At 37.4% G+C, this 15,491-nt stretch overlaps 2 protein-coding genes across 8 annotated transcripts in view; both read right to left on the bottom strand.

Moving 5' to 3' along the window:
- The window catches only part of camkk2 (calcium/calmodulin dependent protein kinase kinase 2), a 56,064-nt gene extending 54,139 nt beyond the window's left edge, over window positions 1-1,925 (bottom strand). For 4 of the 5 annotated variants that reach the window (XR_004415693.1, XR_004415694.1, XM_033043260.1 and 1 more), the window contains exon 1: window positions 1,807-1,925. The gene's annotated coding sequence lies outside the window, so the exon portion shown is untranslated. Of the gene's footprint in view, window positions 1-1,537; window positions 1,784-1,806 lie in introns of those variants that run through there. The other variant, XM_033043262.1, reaches the window with a different exon arrangement.
- Window positions 1,926-6,776: 4,851 nt separating this feature from the next.
- The window catches only part of anapc5 (anaphase promoting complex subunit 5), a 31,016-nt gene continuing 22,301 nt past the window's right edge, over window positions 6,777-15,491 (bottom strand). For all 3 annotated transcript variants that reach the window (XM_033043258.1, XM_033043259.1, XM_033043257.1), the window contains 4 exons: window positions 13,874-13,981; window positions 10,879-11,026; window positions 8,659-8,821; window positions 6,777-7,792 (listed from right to left, as the gene is read on the bottom strand). In XM_033043258.1, the coding sequence (XP_032899149.1) occupies window positions 7,587-7,792; window positions 8,659-8,821; window positions 10,879-11,026; window positions 13,874-13,981 (625 nt within the window). In that variant the 3' untranslated portion in view covers window positions 6,777-7,586. The remainder of the gene's footprint in view (window positions 7,793-8,658; window positions 8,822-10,878; window positions 11,027-13,873; window positions 13,982-15,491) is intronic.

Raw genomic sequence — 15,491 nt, 5'->3', positions numbered from 1 at the left:
GATAACTTTCATACTGTATGGAATGCTATTTCCAACAAGGGAAAATCCATCTTTGATATGGAACAGCTTTACCATCTCCACATTCCCTTCAATCAACATGTTGGAGATCGCTAGTAACCAGAAATTCTGCTGGACCAGCACATAAATACTATTGCTGCTAAAGCTGGCGACAGGCAATGTATCTTGCAGCATGACTCGCCTTCTACCATCCCAAATTATTTCCACTCTAGAAGGCATATGTCAGCAGCATGATTTACTAATACTACTTACCTGGATAAATGCAGCTTAAATAACTCAAGAATCACATCCAGGACAAAGCAGCCCACTGGACTGACATGCTAGTCCCCTTGCCACTATCACATTATTAGCGGCTGTGTGCATGATGCACAAAATGCATCGGGCTATTCTAACAGCATTAGGCAAATCCATAATCTCTATCAATTTGGAGGGCAAGGAGAGGACAAATAGGTGGTAGTGTTCCTCTGCATCTATTTTCCCAATTCATACTTGGAAATATATTCTCCTTCAGTACAGGGTTTAAATCTTTGAACAGCTCACCTGAGTACCTGTACCAGACAATCTCCAGCTCACTATCACATTTATCTATAGTGCAATTGGAGATGGGCAATAATTTCAGGAATGGGCACACCCAGATCCTGGAACTGAGTTTTTAAAATTCAAGGGCAGACTCGTAGAGACCATTTCTGAAATCTGTGCCTGCATATTACTTGCCCAAATTAAAAATTAATTCTCCAATGGCAATTACCAAACATTATACGGGAAGTTTAAACAAATACAATTTGTATGCTTTAAAACACCTCCATGCTCCATTTAAACTTTAAAATGTAATGACTCTTGCTGTCAGGGAGATTTCTACAACACCTAAAGTTATAAATAATAATTTATTAGGCCATGCAAATCATGTGGTCTTAATATTTTACAAGGACAACTCATTGATTTTTCAAGTTGACCTCAATTTTAATTCCATTTGTTCTCCGTTGGGAGAGTCGTAAAGTAGGATGAACAATGGGATTGAACAAAGTGGATCTCAACTCCCTTCAGAAAAATCTGCCCGTTCACTGAGCTCATTGGCCTCTAGAACATTAAACCGTTCAGATTAACAGCACCTTCTCACTGAAACTAACGTGGAAGCCAGAAACCAGCAGAATTAAAATATCACTTCGAATGGTAATGATAAACAAGTTCAAATCCAGTTCAATTCATACGTCACTTTACTTCGAGATTTTTAATTTGACAATTTAAACACCGTTCATCCATAAAATATTGGAAAATGAAGCAACCTTATATTGGCATTGAACATGGCAAATACCAACCTAGAGTTTGCCATTGTGCAAAAGACCAAAAGATCTGGTAAACCAAACAGAGATTGCAGCTGGAATACTTTACATTTATACAATTTCCTGGGCGACAGGTTTGGCCTTGATAGAGAGACCAGAGGAAAATCCCAGGCCTAAAACAAAGACCCCTCCCTCTTTCCCTCCGCCGCGTCTCCGCTACCACTTGACAATTAACATGCCTCGTTTGTCCTTAAGTAGCACACGTTCCAAAATTGGGGTACAATCACTGGTATTTTCTCCGCCCACAGTCTTTTTATCCAACAATAAAAGCTTGAATGAAGATGCTGCTGGGCTTCCCAAACGGGGAGAAAGGTGATTCGTAACTACATCAAGTCCTTGCTTGATGCGTTTCCAGCTATCTCGGTTATCCACCACAACCCGGCACAACTGCAGGGAATGCCAGACACCACGACAAACGTCGGGTCTTGAAGCATCAGCCTGACAATACCTTCATGACAGAGCTTGTGACCGCCTGTCCAGGGACGACAGCAACATGTCGCTCGCGCCCGCCTGCCCGCCACCGCCAACACAAGCTCGAGCCCCGCGTCCGCCCGATCAACAGCGCATGCTCACAGGTCGGCCCCCCGCCCCCGGTGGCTTGATCGATACTCGCTGCCGCCAATTGGCCGGTCGAGAGGGAGGGAACGACGTAAGATAAACAAAAGTGCAACCGAAAGAGCCATTGCTGAAACAAAATTGTCAGAAATACCAAACAAGCCAGGGAAGGAGAGAGTTCACGTTTCGGACTGAAGATACATGGCATGGGGTACTGAGGAGGGAGATAGATCAGCCATGATTGAATGACGGAGAAGACTTGAGGGGCCGAATGATCTAATCCTACCCCTATCCCTTATAAACCTATTAGCAATGTTACAAAATTTTGAGATTTCAAAAATCAAGTCTGTAATTTATCCCATCAAATAAAGCATAAACAGAAGTTTAATTTGACACCTAATTCACTTTCATATCTGCAGTATTAAAAAAGTGATGGCCATTTTCATACTCGGAAATTAGCATCTTGTTCCCTATAGTGGGGTTGCATGTAAGGTCACTGGGTCATAGGGCTTGATGCACGGAGCCGCTCAATCCATCTGGAGGACATCCGTAACTTCCGGTATATGTTATTAATGCAAGGAACTCGTAAATTCCTATCTGTTAAAAACCACCAAAATGTTGAATTTTTGCGCTGAAAAAAAATTATGTAAGTCGGGGTAAGTGTGAGACATGTACCCAACTTTAGAATTCCAAAAGTGATGCGAATGAAGGTAAAGAGAAGCGAAAGCTGAAGGGACAACAGCAGCTAAAGTGCTTAGTAAACATTTGCTGTGCAGATATCGGAATTGAAAATATCGGGAATTATCGCGTTGGCTCACTGCATTTCATCAACAATAGGGTGATTTCACGAAAGGTCACTGGAGCGTAGTTCCGCACCCACGTGACCGAAATTTTTAACTGGAGTACATGCGTCACTTCCGGTACATGTTAGTGAATGGGAAAACACGCACTTTCACACCCGTTAAAAACATCGAAAACGGCCCGTTTTTGAGCTGCAATTAACTGTACCGGTCGGGGTGACCGTGAGGCACAGCTACCTAAATTTACAGTCCAAAAAAAAGATAGAAACTAAGGTAAATTCAAGAGGGAGCTGAAGGTGTCAAAACAGCGGAAGTGCTAGCGGACATTTGCCGTGGAGATTTAAAGATCGAAAATATCGGGAATTATCGCGTTTGCTCGCTGCATTTCATCAAAAGTAAGGCATTATTGACTTTTTATCTTTATTCATTTGTTATATAAAAAGTATTAAAAGTGAAAAATCCGTCAGTAAAATTGCAAAATCGCCCATGGTTCTCAGGTGGGTTTTAACATGCAAAATGAAAACGCTTCTGAAGCTCCATTTACCATTTAAATAATCGTAAACTATCAATGCGTTTTGAAATAAATTTTACTGAGATGCAAGCTAAGGAATGGGAACGCCATGCACGTGCAACAAGAAGAGAGTATTAAAGCAGATTTGGTTGCAGCTCAAGCACCTATAGCTCTGCAAGTTGATGGCGTTCTTGTGCACATTGGCTATCCTGCTCACAGAGGGTGCCCAATCAGGATTGTTGACGTAATTCCATGCTGCAGGCTTGTCTGTTATTAGATGATAAATAAATAAATAAATAAATAGTTTGGGTGATTGTGCAGGCTTTAAACAAGAAACATTGAGAAATATATTTTGGCAAATAATAAAATGTCCTGCTTTTGTCCAACTAACAGCTGACAATTATCCCATTTATCAATTTATTTCAAAACGCATTGATAGTTTACGATTATTTAAATGGTAAATGGAGCTTCAGAAGCATTTTCATTTTGCATGTTAAAACCCACCTGAGAACCATGGGCGATTTTGCAATTTTACTGACGGATTTTTCACTTTTAATACTTTTCATATAACAAATGAATAAAGATAAAAAGTCAATAATGCCTTACTTTTGATGAAATGCAGCCAGCAAACGCGATAATTCCCGATATTTTCGAACTTTAAATCTCCACGGCAAATGTCCGCTAGCACTTCCGCTGTATTTACACCTTCAGCTCCCTCTTGAATTTACCTTAGTTTCTATCTTTTTTTTTTACTGTACATTTAGGTAACTGTGCCTCACGGTCACCCCGACCGGTACAGTTAATTGCAGCTCAAAAACGGACCGTTTTCGATGTTTTTAACGGGTGTGAAAGTGCGTGTTTTCCCATTCACTAACATGTACCGGAAGTGACGCATGTACTCCAGTTAAAAATTTCGGTCACGTGGGTGCGGAACTACGCTCCAGTGACCTTTCGTGAAATCACCCTATAAAGCATTATTTGTGTTTTTTTCTTGATTCCTTTGGTATCTAAAAAGTCTCAGAAGGGATAAATCTGGCTGTAAATTTTTCTTCAGATGAGTTTTCATTTTGTATGTAAAAACCCACTTGAGAACCATGGGCGATTAAAAAAATTTACAGCCAGATTTATCACTTCTGAAACTTTTTAGATGCCAAAGGAATCAAGAAAAAACACAAATAATGCCCTAGTTGATGAAATGCAGTGAGCAAACGGCCAATGTTCGCTAAGCACTCCGTCTGTTATTGTCCCTTCAGCTCTCGCTTCTATCTATCGTCATTTCTCCTCACTTTTGGAATTCTGAAGTAGGCTAAATGTCTCACACGCTTATCCCGATTTCCATAATTATTTATAGTGCAAAAATTGACAATTTCAGCGGGTTTTAACGGGCCTGCTACGCTGGAAACAATGGTAAGTGCCTACCTGCAATTCATCGCGTGTACTCCATTTGGAATAGCGTAGCAACAGTACGGGTCATGGGTCGTGACCCGACTGCCATGAAACCTCCCTATTGCTTTTCCATTGACTTAACACAAAAGCTGTGATCGAGGACAGTCAAAGGCCCATAACTTTTCAGAAAGAAATTTTCAGTTATTATAGATTGAAGCATTCTGAAACAAATATGAAACAATCTTACTTAGATGACTTGAAATTAAAGCATATAATTAGTTAGTTACCTAATTATAGCTAATTACAACATTCAATTACTAGATCTAAACATTTATCAATTTCTTAATAGATTAACATTTTTAAATAGCCTAAGTGTCCAAATAACATTCACACAAGAATTCACAATATAACATATTTTTAAAATCTCATTGTCATGGATTTATAGGCCAAATGGAAGGAATTTAATGTTTAATACCTGTAACTTAATGGCCATTTAAATCATCTTGCAAGTGGGTTTTTCTGGAACGCGATCAATTGGAACGTTGCGGTTGCTGTAAATTTAAACCCGTATCGGCATGAAAAATACTGCCGGTTCGTATGGGGGGGGGGGAAAATCACCGTTTCGCAACTTAAAATGTGAATTAAAGGCATCTTAAGGAGCACTTTTATACATAAAATAAACGGCTTTCGTTTACCCTTCCCGTACGTGAAATCCGTCCCCGTTGTCGGCGGCTTTAGAAGCTGTTTTTAAAATTACTCCAGTGCTGAACTTGTCGGGCGATTTAAAAAAAAAAAAAAAATACACAGAACGCCCGGCGAAATGATTCTTCAGCAAAAGCTTGCACTCCAACCAAATATAATCCAGGACAAGGTAGGAAAAAAAACGCGTTTTATCCCCCCCCCCCCCCCCCCCCTCAAAGGCACCAAAATCGCGCACACGGCCAGTGGCAGAATTGCAGCGCCGCTGAAGGTAAGTATTGTAACATACCTAAACCTATGACACAAAAAGTTGGAGTAACTCAGCGGGACAGGCAGAATCTCTGGAGAGAAGGGACGGGTGTCGTTTCAGGTCCAGACCCTTCTTCAGACAATAGACGATGATGTCGAGAGATAAAGAACAATGCATGAAAGATATACCAAAAAGCAACATTACTTTCCTAATGTTAAAAAATATTTAATGTTTTTGAGCCATAACATTAAGACGTAGACACAAAGAACTACAGATGCTGTTTTTTTTTTTAAAAGACACAACATTCTGGAGTAACTCAGGGGGTCAGGCAGCATCTCTGGAGGACATGAATAGGTTGACATGATTATAGTAAAATTACTATAGGCTACTCAGCAACACAGGAAAGGTCAAATTAATTCAACAGTAACTTTTGTTGCAATGCTGCAAGATCTGTAGTGAGCCCAAACAGCTCCGCTATTTCTTGTAGCCAACACGCTAATGTCACTACTTTTATATTATAAAAATGTTTTCAAATTTTCTATTTCAATGAGTAATAATTAAAGATAAATTGCTATTTACTTATTATTCCGTAGAGGGGTGGGAATAATCTGCAAGCAGCACCCAAGAACTTGTATGAACAGAATTTATGGATAGAATGGAGACTGGCTCAGATTTTGTGGCATTACCAAATGAAATAGACAGCAACTTAAGTAATTTTGCATGTGCAGCTTAAGCCGGAAACCTGAAAGTTGCTCTGTGATCTGAAACTTCTTCAGATGCTCATGTGCAGCCTTCTTCGACAGAAGGAAGACAAAACATACAGGCATTAACACAGATATCAAAGGCTCTCCTCACAACTCAAGCCCTCTGGTTCTGATAACATTCTTTGTGAATCTTTTCTGAATCCTTTCCAGCTTCATGGCATCCTTCCTATGGATGGGTGACCAGAACTGCATGCAATACTCTAAGTCTTGTTAACAAAAGGATTTCAGTATTTAACAGCTATTTTGAGAATAGAATCAAATGGCAACATCCCTAGGCTTTATTCACATTTCAGTGTTAATGTCTCAAAATACAATGCTACACCAAACTATTTATTTTCCCTGACACCATAAATATGTCTTGTAACACGATTGCCATAGCAGGATATCCTGCAAAGTGATCGCCCTTCCATTGAAAGATCTCATGAGCTTATAGTTATAGATACTTTAAATGAATTGACATTGTGTACCAAATTTAATAAAATTGTTAAAATGACAATACTTTTGCATCACATCATTACAATGAAGTTAATTTATTGTGAATTTGAGAACAGTGAAAGCATTGTGGAGTGAAAGAGGTTTGACATATCTCTGCTAAAATTAAATGATTGACATTGGAGTGGAATGAACTGTACAAAAATGACCAAACTGACAACTCAAATCATAAAGCAACTAATGTTCAGGACTATCACAATTCTCATATACACTTTAAAAAAACATTTCATGCTACAAAAAATCCTGAGAACCAAAGCTTTTACAACAATTGCACATTAGGCTGTTAATCTATAGTTGTTACAATCATATCATACAATTTATTTAAACATTTTAACACTTGATTACATTTTGTGCCTTTCATTTTCAATGGTTTCACATAGCAACATTGGACTCAAAATAGAATAGAGATCATTGAATTGATCCAGTCAATCTGACCTGGAGATACACGGCTTAGGTGACTGGATTCATTTAAAGCATTAAATATGTGTTTGTTGTAGTTAATCACACTGTTGAGCAATAAGTAAATATAATATTTGCTATAATTTGCAGGTATTGTTTGCTTCAAGCCCTGCAGTAAGCCCAGATAGGCCCCTATTTATTTTAGCTGACACAGCACAACCTATTGGCCAACACAGTGCCATCATTGCTCAGGATCTTTTTCAAATTTTTAGTAATAAGTTAACAGTTTTCTTCTACCTTATGAAACTTCATTTCAAAATTTCATAGCAAAATAGTTCAATCATATTAAGCCAAACTGAAATGTAATATTTGCTATGAAAGAAGTGCCACTCCATAGGTTGGCAACTCTTGGTGCAACTGACGGAACATCATAGCACATTTATTCCTTTCTTTCGTCTTGCCAAGAGTGTTGAACAGTCTTGCCTGCAAATAAAGAACTTCTCTAATCCGCTCATTGGAATCTGCCTTCTCAAAATACCCCTTGGCTTCATTCAGATTTTGAATTGTTGATTCAAAAGCTTCAAAAGAAATAAAAATAGAAAGCACATCAGTCATCAACAAGCAACATTATTGGATGCTACCACAATATTTCAGCCATTATAAATATGTCAATTTCAATACAGGCACTTAAAAAAAATCCTCAAAATGTAACTTCTTGCAAATTGCAGGATCTTTAAATATTTAACCTTCAGCTAAATTACAAGAATGGTGCAAATTCAATCTATTACCTTCTTGAAAATTTTAATTTATCAGTAGATTTTACATTAAATGATGAAGTCTATGTTTGCATCCAGAAAGACATAGGGTGGCTTTATATTCAGGAGACAAAGGTGTTTGGTGATGATCATCATCAACAAGCATAAGCAAGTTAATTCAATTATCGCTTCGGAATCCTCCATCAACATCATGGGGACCATGAATGAGCAAGAACTCAGCTACATAGTACACATAACTACATAGTTAAATACTGTAGCTACAAGCACTGGTTAAATGCTGGTTATCATGTAGCAATACTCAACCCAATACACCAATAATGACCATAGATGAAATACCATAGGGTTAAGACTAACTCCAAAAGTATAACTTTGATAATCAAAAATGTGAACCAAGAACAGATTTTGCATCTAACACATCAGAATGTGAGATTTAAAGCAATACGTAGTCATTCTACATAGAGGTGTACGATTTAAAATGCATTATTCCAACAATGTTTAAAATGGTCTGTTTAATAAGGATCAATGATAAACATGTCCATCTGAAAAATTACACAATTTAAGAACAAATGTAAATACAAAAGATTCATCGCAAAATTTTACTTTTGTTTATAAATATTATTGCAGATCGTAATGTATAAAGTGAAAGTCATAAAACTTTAAATATTTACCCTCGGCTTTTTCTTGAATAGAGCAAGAAGCTACAGAAGCAACCTGACATTTTGCCAACAGCAGCATCGCACGTCCTCTGTCCAAGACTGTTCCATTAGCCAGAATGGGTTCAATAGTCATATGCAGCACATTCAAAGCTTGGTCTGGAATTCCAAGCATCAGCTAGAAAAAAAATGTTTTTCCTTGAACATTCCACATTTTAAACTGTCATAGCTGCAAATGAACAACTATTATTATTCCATGGAGACACAAGACAATGCAAATGTTGGAATCTTGACTAAAAAACAAAGAGCTGAAGGAATTCAGCAGGCCAGACAGCATCTGTGGAGGGGAAAAAAGGCAGACGATGTTTCGGGCTAGGACCTTTCTTCAGTCTGAATCAAAACGTTGTCGGGTCCTTTTCCCTCTACAGATACTGCCTGGCCTGCCGAGTTCCTCCAGCATTTTGTTTTTTGTTTATTATTCCTAAAATTAGTTCCAACTGATTACATTCACTTCCTGTATCAGCATATGATCAGCATGCATGAAAATGTTTTCCTTTCTCCTCCATTTCCAACATAATACGCAATTTACTTTACATTTATGATCTGACATTTTATTCTATCAGGACAGACTTCAACAAAATTAACGATTTTTAACCCAGATTAACCTACCTGCTACCAAAACAAGTGACACGTTTCCAACTTCTTCTTCAAGTTTACTTCCAATGTCTGTTGCTCCCTATCCATCAGTCTTGATCTGATCATACCTGTTCATCTTGATGGTACTTATCTATTATCACTAGTTATCTACTATAGGCAGTCCATTCTTAACCCCAACAACCTGAGCCATCACTGCAAGGGCTGGCCTATTTCTCTAATTTCATTTAGTTTTAGCTTGAGGAGAAAATATTAGTGAAAACTTCGATTTGGAGTGAAAAGTAGGAAAAGTTTACTCAACTTCTGACACACAAATATGATAGGAAATAAGTGAAATAAATAAGTTTAGCTGAACAAATGGGAATTTTGAACAGAAATGTCACCCATGTTGGTAGCTATGTCCTTTTAATTTTTGAGTTTGTTGAGACAATAAACCTCTGAAAAGTTGCTTTCTTGAAAAAGTGGAATATCAGAAGAGAAATTATTAGAGCATTGAAAACTAACATATTAAGGAAACACTTCTGACTGAAGAAATATTCACATAAGCATATAATAATAATTTAGTTGAAATATCAATTTCTCCACAGACCAATCAGGAATGGTAAACTAAGATTTATATTACAAATAGCAGAATTGAAAATATCCTGGATTTAAATTGTCTTCAAGATAACAAAAATCTCAAGATACCAGCAAACGAAAATAGGCCAAAGCAGATAATAATGAAATAATCAACAGATTGTGCAGAGTATATGGAGCTATCATTCTGATTTAAGGTTCTCAAACAGAAAAAATAACTTTCACTCCACATATTTGAGTACTTCCAGCATTTTACGTTTTTCATCAGGTACTTACACTGAATTAAATTGCCACCCAACAAAATCATATCTCACATGCAAGTCAATGGTGAATGCAATGTTTTTTCTTAAAATAACCACATAACCTGCATTCAGAAAATAAATCTCTGCATTTCCTTTCTGGATAAACATCAAATAATTGGTCTTTAATTTTGGATACCATTAGCCTCGCCTGAAGGCAAGGATTAAAACAAAATAACATAGCCCTGACATGGGGCACAAAATTTAAAATTCAGGATATTTTGGAGAATCTATGTTTATACTGGTGGTATACAATTTAAACAGCATCGCTTTCATCCAACTTCAGTCGTGGCTTCCATTGCACTTTTAAAACCTCCAGCTCTCTGAATGATTTAAAAAAATGCAAGCTTCGACTGACGTTTGGTGAAAAAGTAGTGGTTTAAAAATAGTGTCATCACTGCAGTACAGTGTGCTGTTGTTTTGAAATGATGTTATGTTTCTATGACTGTGCTGCACTTATTGAGAAACTGCTTCAGAGTGAATCACAATGGTCTTGTGGAGCATCATATTCCATAATTTTGTCAGGAATATCTATAGTAAAGGCATGATTTAATTTTATCCGGGTCACAAATTGCTGGTGTTCAAATGTTTAATGCACGAAGTAATCAAACCGTGTAAATTTAAATCCAAACAAAAATATGCATTCCTTGATCCATATGAAACATATCTGGTAAGGTCTACACTTTATACTTGTGACAGAACTTACCTGTGAAAATGCCAAATGCAAGATGGCTTCTGATGTTAGAGGCTCCAAATGATATTCACGACTCAAAGCCAATGCTTTTAGGAGTAAAGGAACTGCCACTGCATGACATGAGGAACGCCAGAAAAGCTCAGCCTCCAAAATAAGAACCCTACAATTATACAATTGCATACATTTTACAAAATTCACTAAGGAAGCTAATTTTCATATCTAATTTTCCAGTTGAGATATAGCCAATTTTACATTTTCCTTCTTTTCTAAATCAATTTCAGCAGTTACTTTCCTAAAATAATGCAAAGTGCATCAAGACTGCAGCCCTTGCATTTCAATCCAATGTTATAGAAAGGGCAGCCCGCTATAACTTTGATAACTGTAATACCATAATATCTGTCCATATTAGCATTTGTTTTTGTACCATGAAAAAGTCCTTTGGGTTACTTTGCATCTTGCATTACTTCTGCCTGTATAAATATCACTTAGGATTATTCTCAATCTAATATATCAAGAAATCAACAATGATCCTAATAGTAGAATTGGGCATGACATTTCACAACATCAAAATGCATTTATTGCTGAGAGCTGGGGAAAATTGAGGTCAGTTCAGCACACATGTTCCTCATTTCCGTAAAAGACATACTTGCCGATTTTTCCTCCATATATTATTTTCAAAGCAACTGATTAAAAAGATTAAATTTAAGATTGCCATTGAGAAATCTGTTGACACAAAAATTGATCCAACAAATGGAATGGCTTGGGAATAGCCAAAGCATCAATAAAGAAACAAATCAGGTTTTACAAAGGAGAGAAAGATTGGCATATCACCTCTTCCTGGTTAAGTGAATTAAGAAGAGCTGAATGTCCTTCCTCAATATCATCCACAAGTTTGGTAAGGAGCAATCTAATTTTATCCAGGTTAGCAATTGCTGGTGGCCAAATGTTTAGGTAGCCATACCACACAAAAGAAGAATCTCATGGATATAACATCAGGTTTATGCTCAATCTGGCCATTTTCAGGGTACCATTTAAGATCCAGAGTTGAATGAGATTCTAACAAAGATAAAGTGCCCTCCATAATGTTTGGGACAAAGACCCATCATTTATTTATTTGCCTCTGTACTCCACATTTTAAGATTTATAATAGAAATAAAAATTACATGTGATTAAGTGTACATGGTCAGGTTTTATTAAAGGGTATTTATATCATTTTGGCCCCCCCCCCCCCCATCCCCCCCCATTTCAGGGCACCATAATGTTTGGGACACAGGAGTTTGTATTTGCTCAGGTGTGTATATTTGCCTCCTTAATGCAGGTATAAGAGCTCTCAGCAACTAGTCTTTTCTCCGGTCTTTCCATCACCTTTGGAAACCTTTATTGCTGTTTATCAACATGAGGACCAAAGTTGTGCCAATGAAAATCAAAGAAGCCATTATGAGACTGAGAAACAAGAATAAAATTGTTGGAGACATCAGCCAAACCATAGGCTTACCAAAATCAACTGTTTAGAACATCATTAAGAAGAAAGAGAGCACTGGTGAGCTTACTAATCGCAAAGGGACTGGCAGGCCAAGGAAGGCCTCCACAGCTGATGACAGAAGAATTCTCCCTATAATAAAGACAAATCCCCAAACACCTGTCCGACAGATCAGAAACACTCTTCAGGTGTGGATTTGTCAATGACCACTGTCTGTAGAAGACTTCATGAATAGAATTACAGATGCTACACTGCAAGATGCACACCATTGGTTAGCCGCAAAAATAGGATGGCCAGGATACAGCTTGCCAAGAAGTACTTAAAAGAGCAACCACAGTTCTGGAAAAAGGTATTGTGGATAGATGACACAAAGATTAACTTATATCAGAGTGATGGCAAGAGCAAAGTAAGGAGGAGACAAAGAAACTGCCCAAGATCCAAAGCATACCACCTCATCTGTGAAACACACTGGTGGGGGTGTTGTGGCCTGGGCATGTATGGCTGCTGAAGGTACTGGATCACCTATCTTCATTGATAATACAAGTGCTGAGGGTAGTAACATAATGAATTCTGAAGTGTATAGACACATCCTATCTGCTCAAGTACAAACAAATGCCTCAAAACTCATTGGCCGGCAGTTCATTCTACAGAAGACAATGATCCCAAACATACTGCTAAAGCACCAAAGGAGTTTTTCAAAGCCAAAAAATGGTAAATTATTGAGTGGCCAAGTCAATTACCTGATCTGAACCCAATTGAGCATGCCTTTTGTATACTGAAGAGAAAATTGAAGGGGATTAGCCCCCAAAACAGCATAAGCTAAAAATGACTGCAATACAGGCCTGGCAGAGCATCACCAGAGAGGACACCCAGCAACTGATATCCACAAATCGCAGACATCAAGCAGTCATTGCATGCAAAGAATATGCAACAAAATATTTAACATGACTACTTTCATTTACATGACATTGCTGTGTCCCAAATATTATGGTGTCCTGAAATGGGGGGGGGGGGGGGGGGGGGGAGGAGGGGTATGTATAAACACTGCTGTAATCTCTACATGTTGAAACCAAAATGTATAAAAAATACCTTTTATTAAAATCTGACAATGTGCACATTAACCACATGTGATTTTATCTATTACAAATCCCAAATTGTGGAGTACAGAGGCAAATAAATAAATGATGGGTCTTTGTCCCAAACATTATGGAGGACACTGTTTAATAACTTTGTTACCAATGGGCAGCAATGATAAAATGCTTTCTTATTTGGGGCATCAGTGATAATCTGGGAGCTCACATCACAAAAATTATTTTTTTGAATTGTTAGCTCCGGATAATGTACTTTCAGATTTTCATTGTTCATCTTGTTTCAGTATATTAATACTATTAATGCATTAATCACTTTTTTACACCATAGAGAGCCAACCTTTCTATAGACAGACTTAGAAAACTGCAAAGGAAAATGGATTTTATTGACCTATCATACCTTCATGACATTTTGAATAAGTATTCATCACCAACTTACTTGATCAACATTTCTGTCGACTTCTTTTTTTGACAATGGATTAATAATTTTTGCAGAAATCTATAAGATTCTGTGATCTGATTCTGTGCTTTCAAAACAAGTGCTTTCCTGTAAGGGCCAAGGGAAACAAGTGGATCTTTTAAAACAGTACTCTGATATTTGATGTATCATATAGACAACACAATCTGGTTTATATAGCATTTTTTTTTGTTCTAGGAGTCATACGAGATACTTCTTTATATGCAATGTGACACAAAAGCACTGATTATGGTAACTGAAACCATTTGTACTTTTACCAGTGTACTGAAAATCAAATTCCGTACATGTTTAGTTTCAAATGAATAATGTAAACCATGCATATAATCTGTTTTCACAAGCACCATGATTAACAGCAAGATATCAAACCGCAGAACAAATGTAAACATATTTAAACACAAGAGGGCCGTAGTAGTTTAGAATGAGCCAACATTTCTAGTCTTCATAATGAAAGTCAACGGAAACATATCCAAAATCAGATCATTTAAAATATTTTTACTGCTCAGATTATTTATTTACATTTTAATTTGCATATATCGTGGAGATCATGGTCAAAGACAAGATTTTCTCCCTTCTCTTAGTCCTTAAGTAGTATCTTCATTTTTGTTAAAATAAATTATCAATATGAACCATGAACTTTTATTTTCAAGAATAACTCTTGATGTAGCATCTTATCCAATGCCTTGTGGTAAACCACAGGTTTCCCCTTTATCCACATCCAATTAATTGGCTAAGCACAAATTCCCATCTCAAACCGACATTGAGTTGCCGGATTACTTTTGGGTTTTTTCTGCGTGCCCTGCTATATACTCTTTGAGGAGTGTTTCTAACAAATTACGCTATGTAGATGTTAAACTCACTATTTTGCAGTTTCAGATTCCTAATTTCTATTACAAAGATAATTCCCCTTTCATCCCTTCTGATGTCTCATTTTCACACCTTACACTTCTTTGTCTCTGTGTCTCCCTCTCCCCCGAAGGGTCTCGACCCGCAACATCACCCATTCCATCTATCCAGAGATGCTGCCGGTCTTGTTGAGTTACTCCAACATTTTGTGTACCTTCGATATAAGCCAGCATCAGCAGTTCCTTCCCACACACCATCATAGACAAATATAAGTGTTTAGTTGCAGAAAGAAATGGTGGGGGCAAGATGGATAGAACAATGGATATACCTTATAGAGCAAGGCCAAAGTTGCTGTGGTGTTGATGAAGCCACTTGGTCAATAAAGTAATAAGGGCAGTGAGAAAGTGAAACAAAAAGGCAGGTAAAACTGGTGAAACACAGAAAAGAATTGCAGGAAATGACCAGCAGATCAAGTAATATCAATGTAGAGAAAAACTTATTATAGATGTACAATCTATTGCAGAACTAACTAATTTGATGCAAATAGAGAAAGCAAGTTACCCAAAAGTTGTCAAGTTTGATTGTAGAGTGTGGAAGGCTGTGTGTTCAGATAGAAAATGTGTTCCTTTGGCTTACATTGGATGTTTTTAGAAAAATGCAAAACAGCTCAGACAGATAGAACAGAATGTGAGTGGGATGGAGAAATAAAAGGTGCCAGGAATTTGGAATCTTGGGA

Source organism: Amblyraja radiata, chromosome 25 (genome assembly GCF_010909765.2).
Source record: "Amblyraja radiata isolate CabotCenter1 chromosome 25, sAmbRad1.1.pri, whole genome shotgun sequence".
NCBI lineage: Eukaryota > Metazoa > Chordata > Chondrichthyes > Rajiformes > Rajidae > Amblyraja > Amblyraja radiata.
Note: the sequence above shows the minus strand (reverse complement) of the source record. Positions and strands in the feature narration are given on the sequence as shown.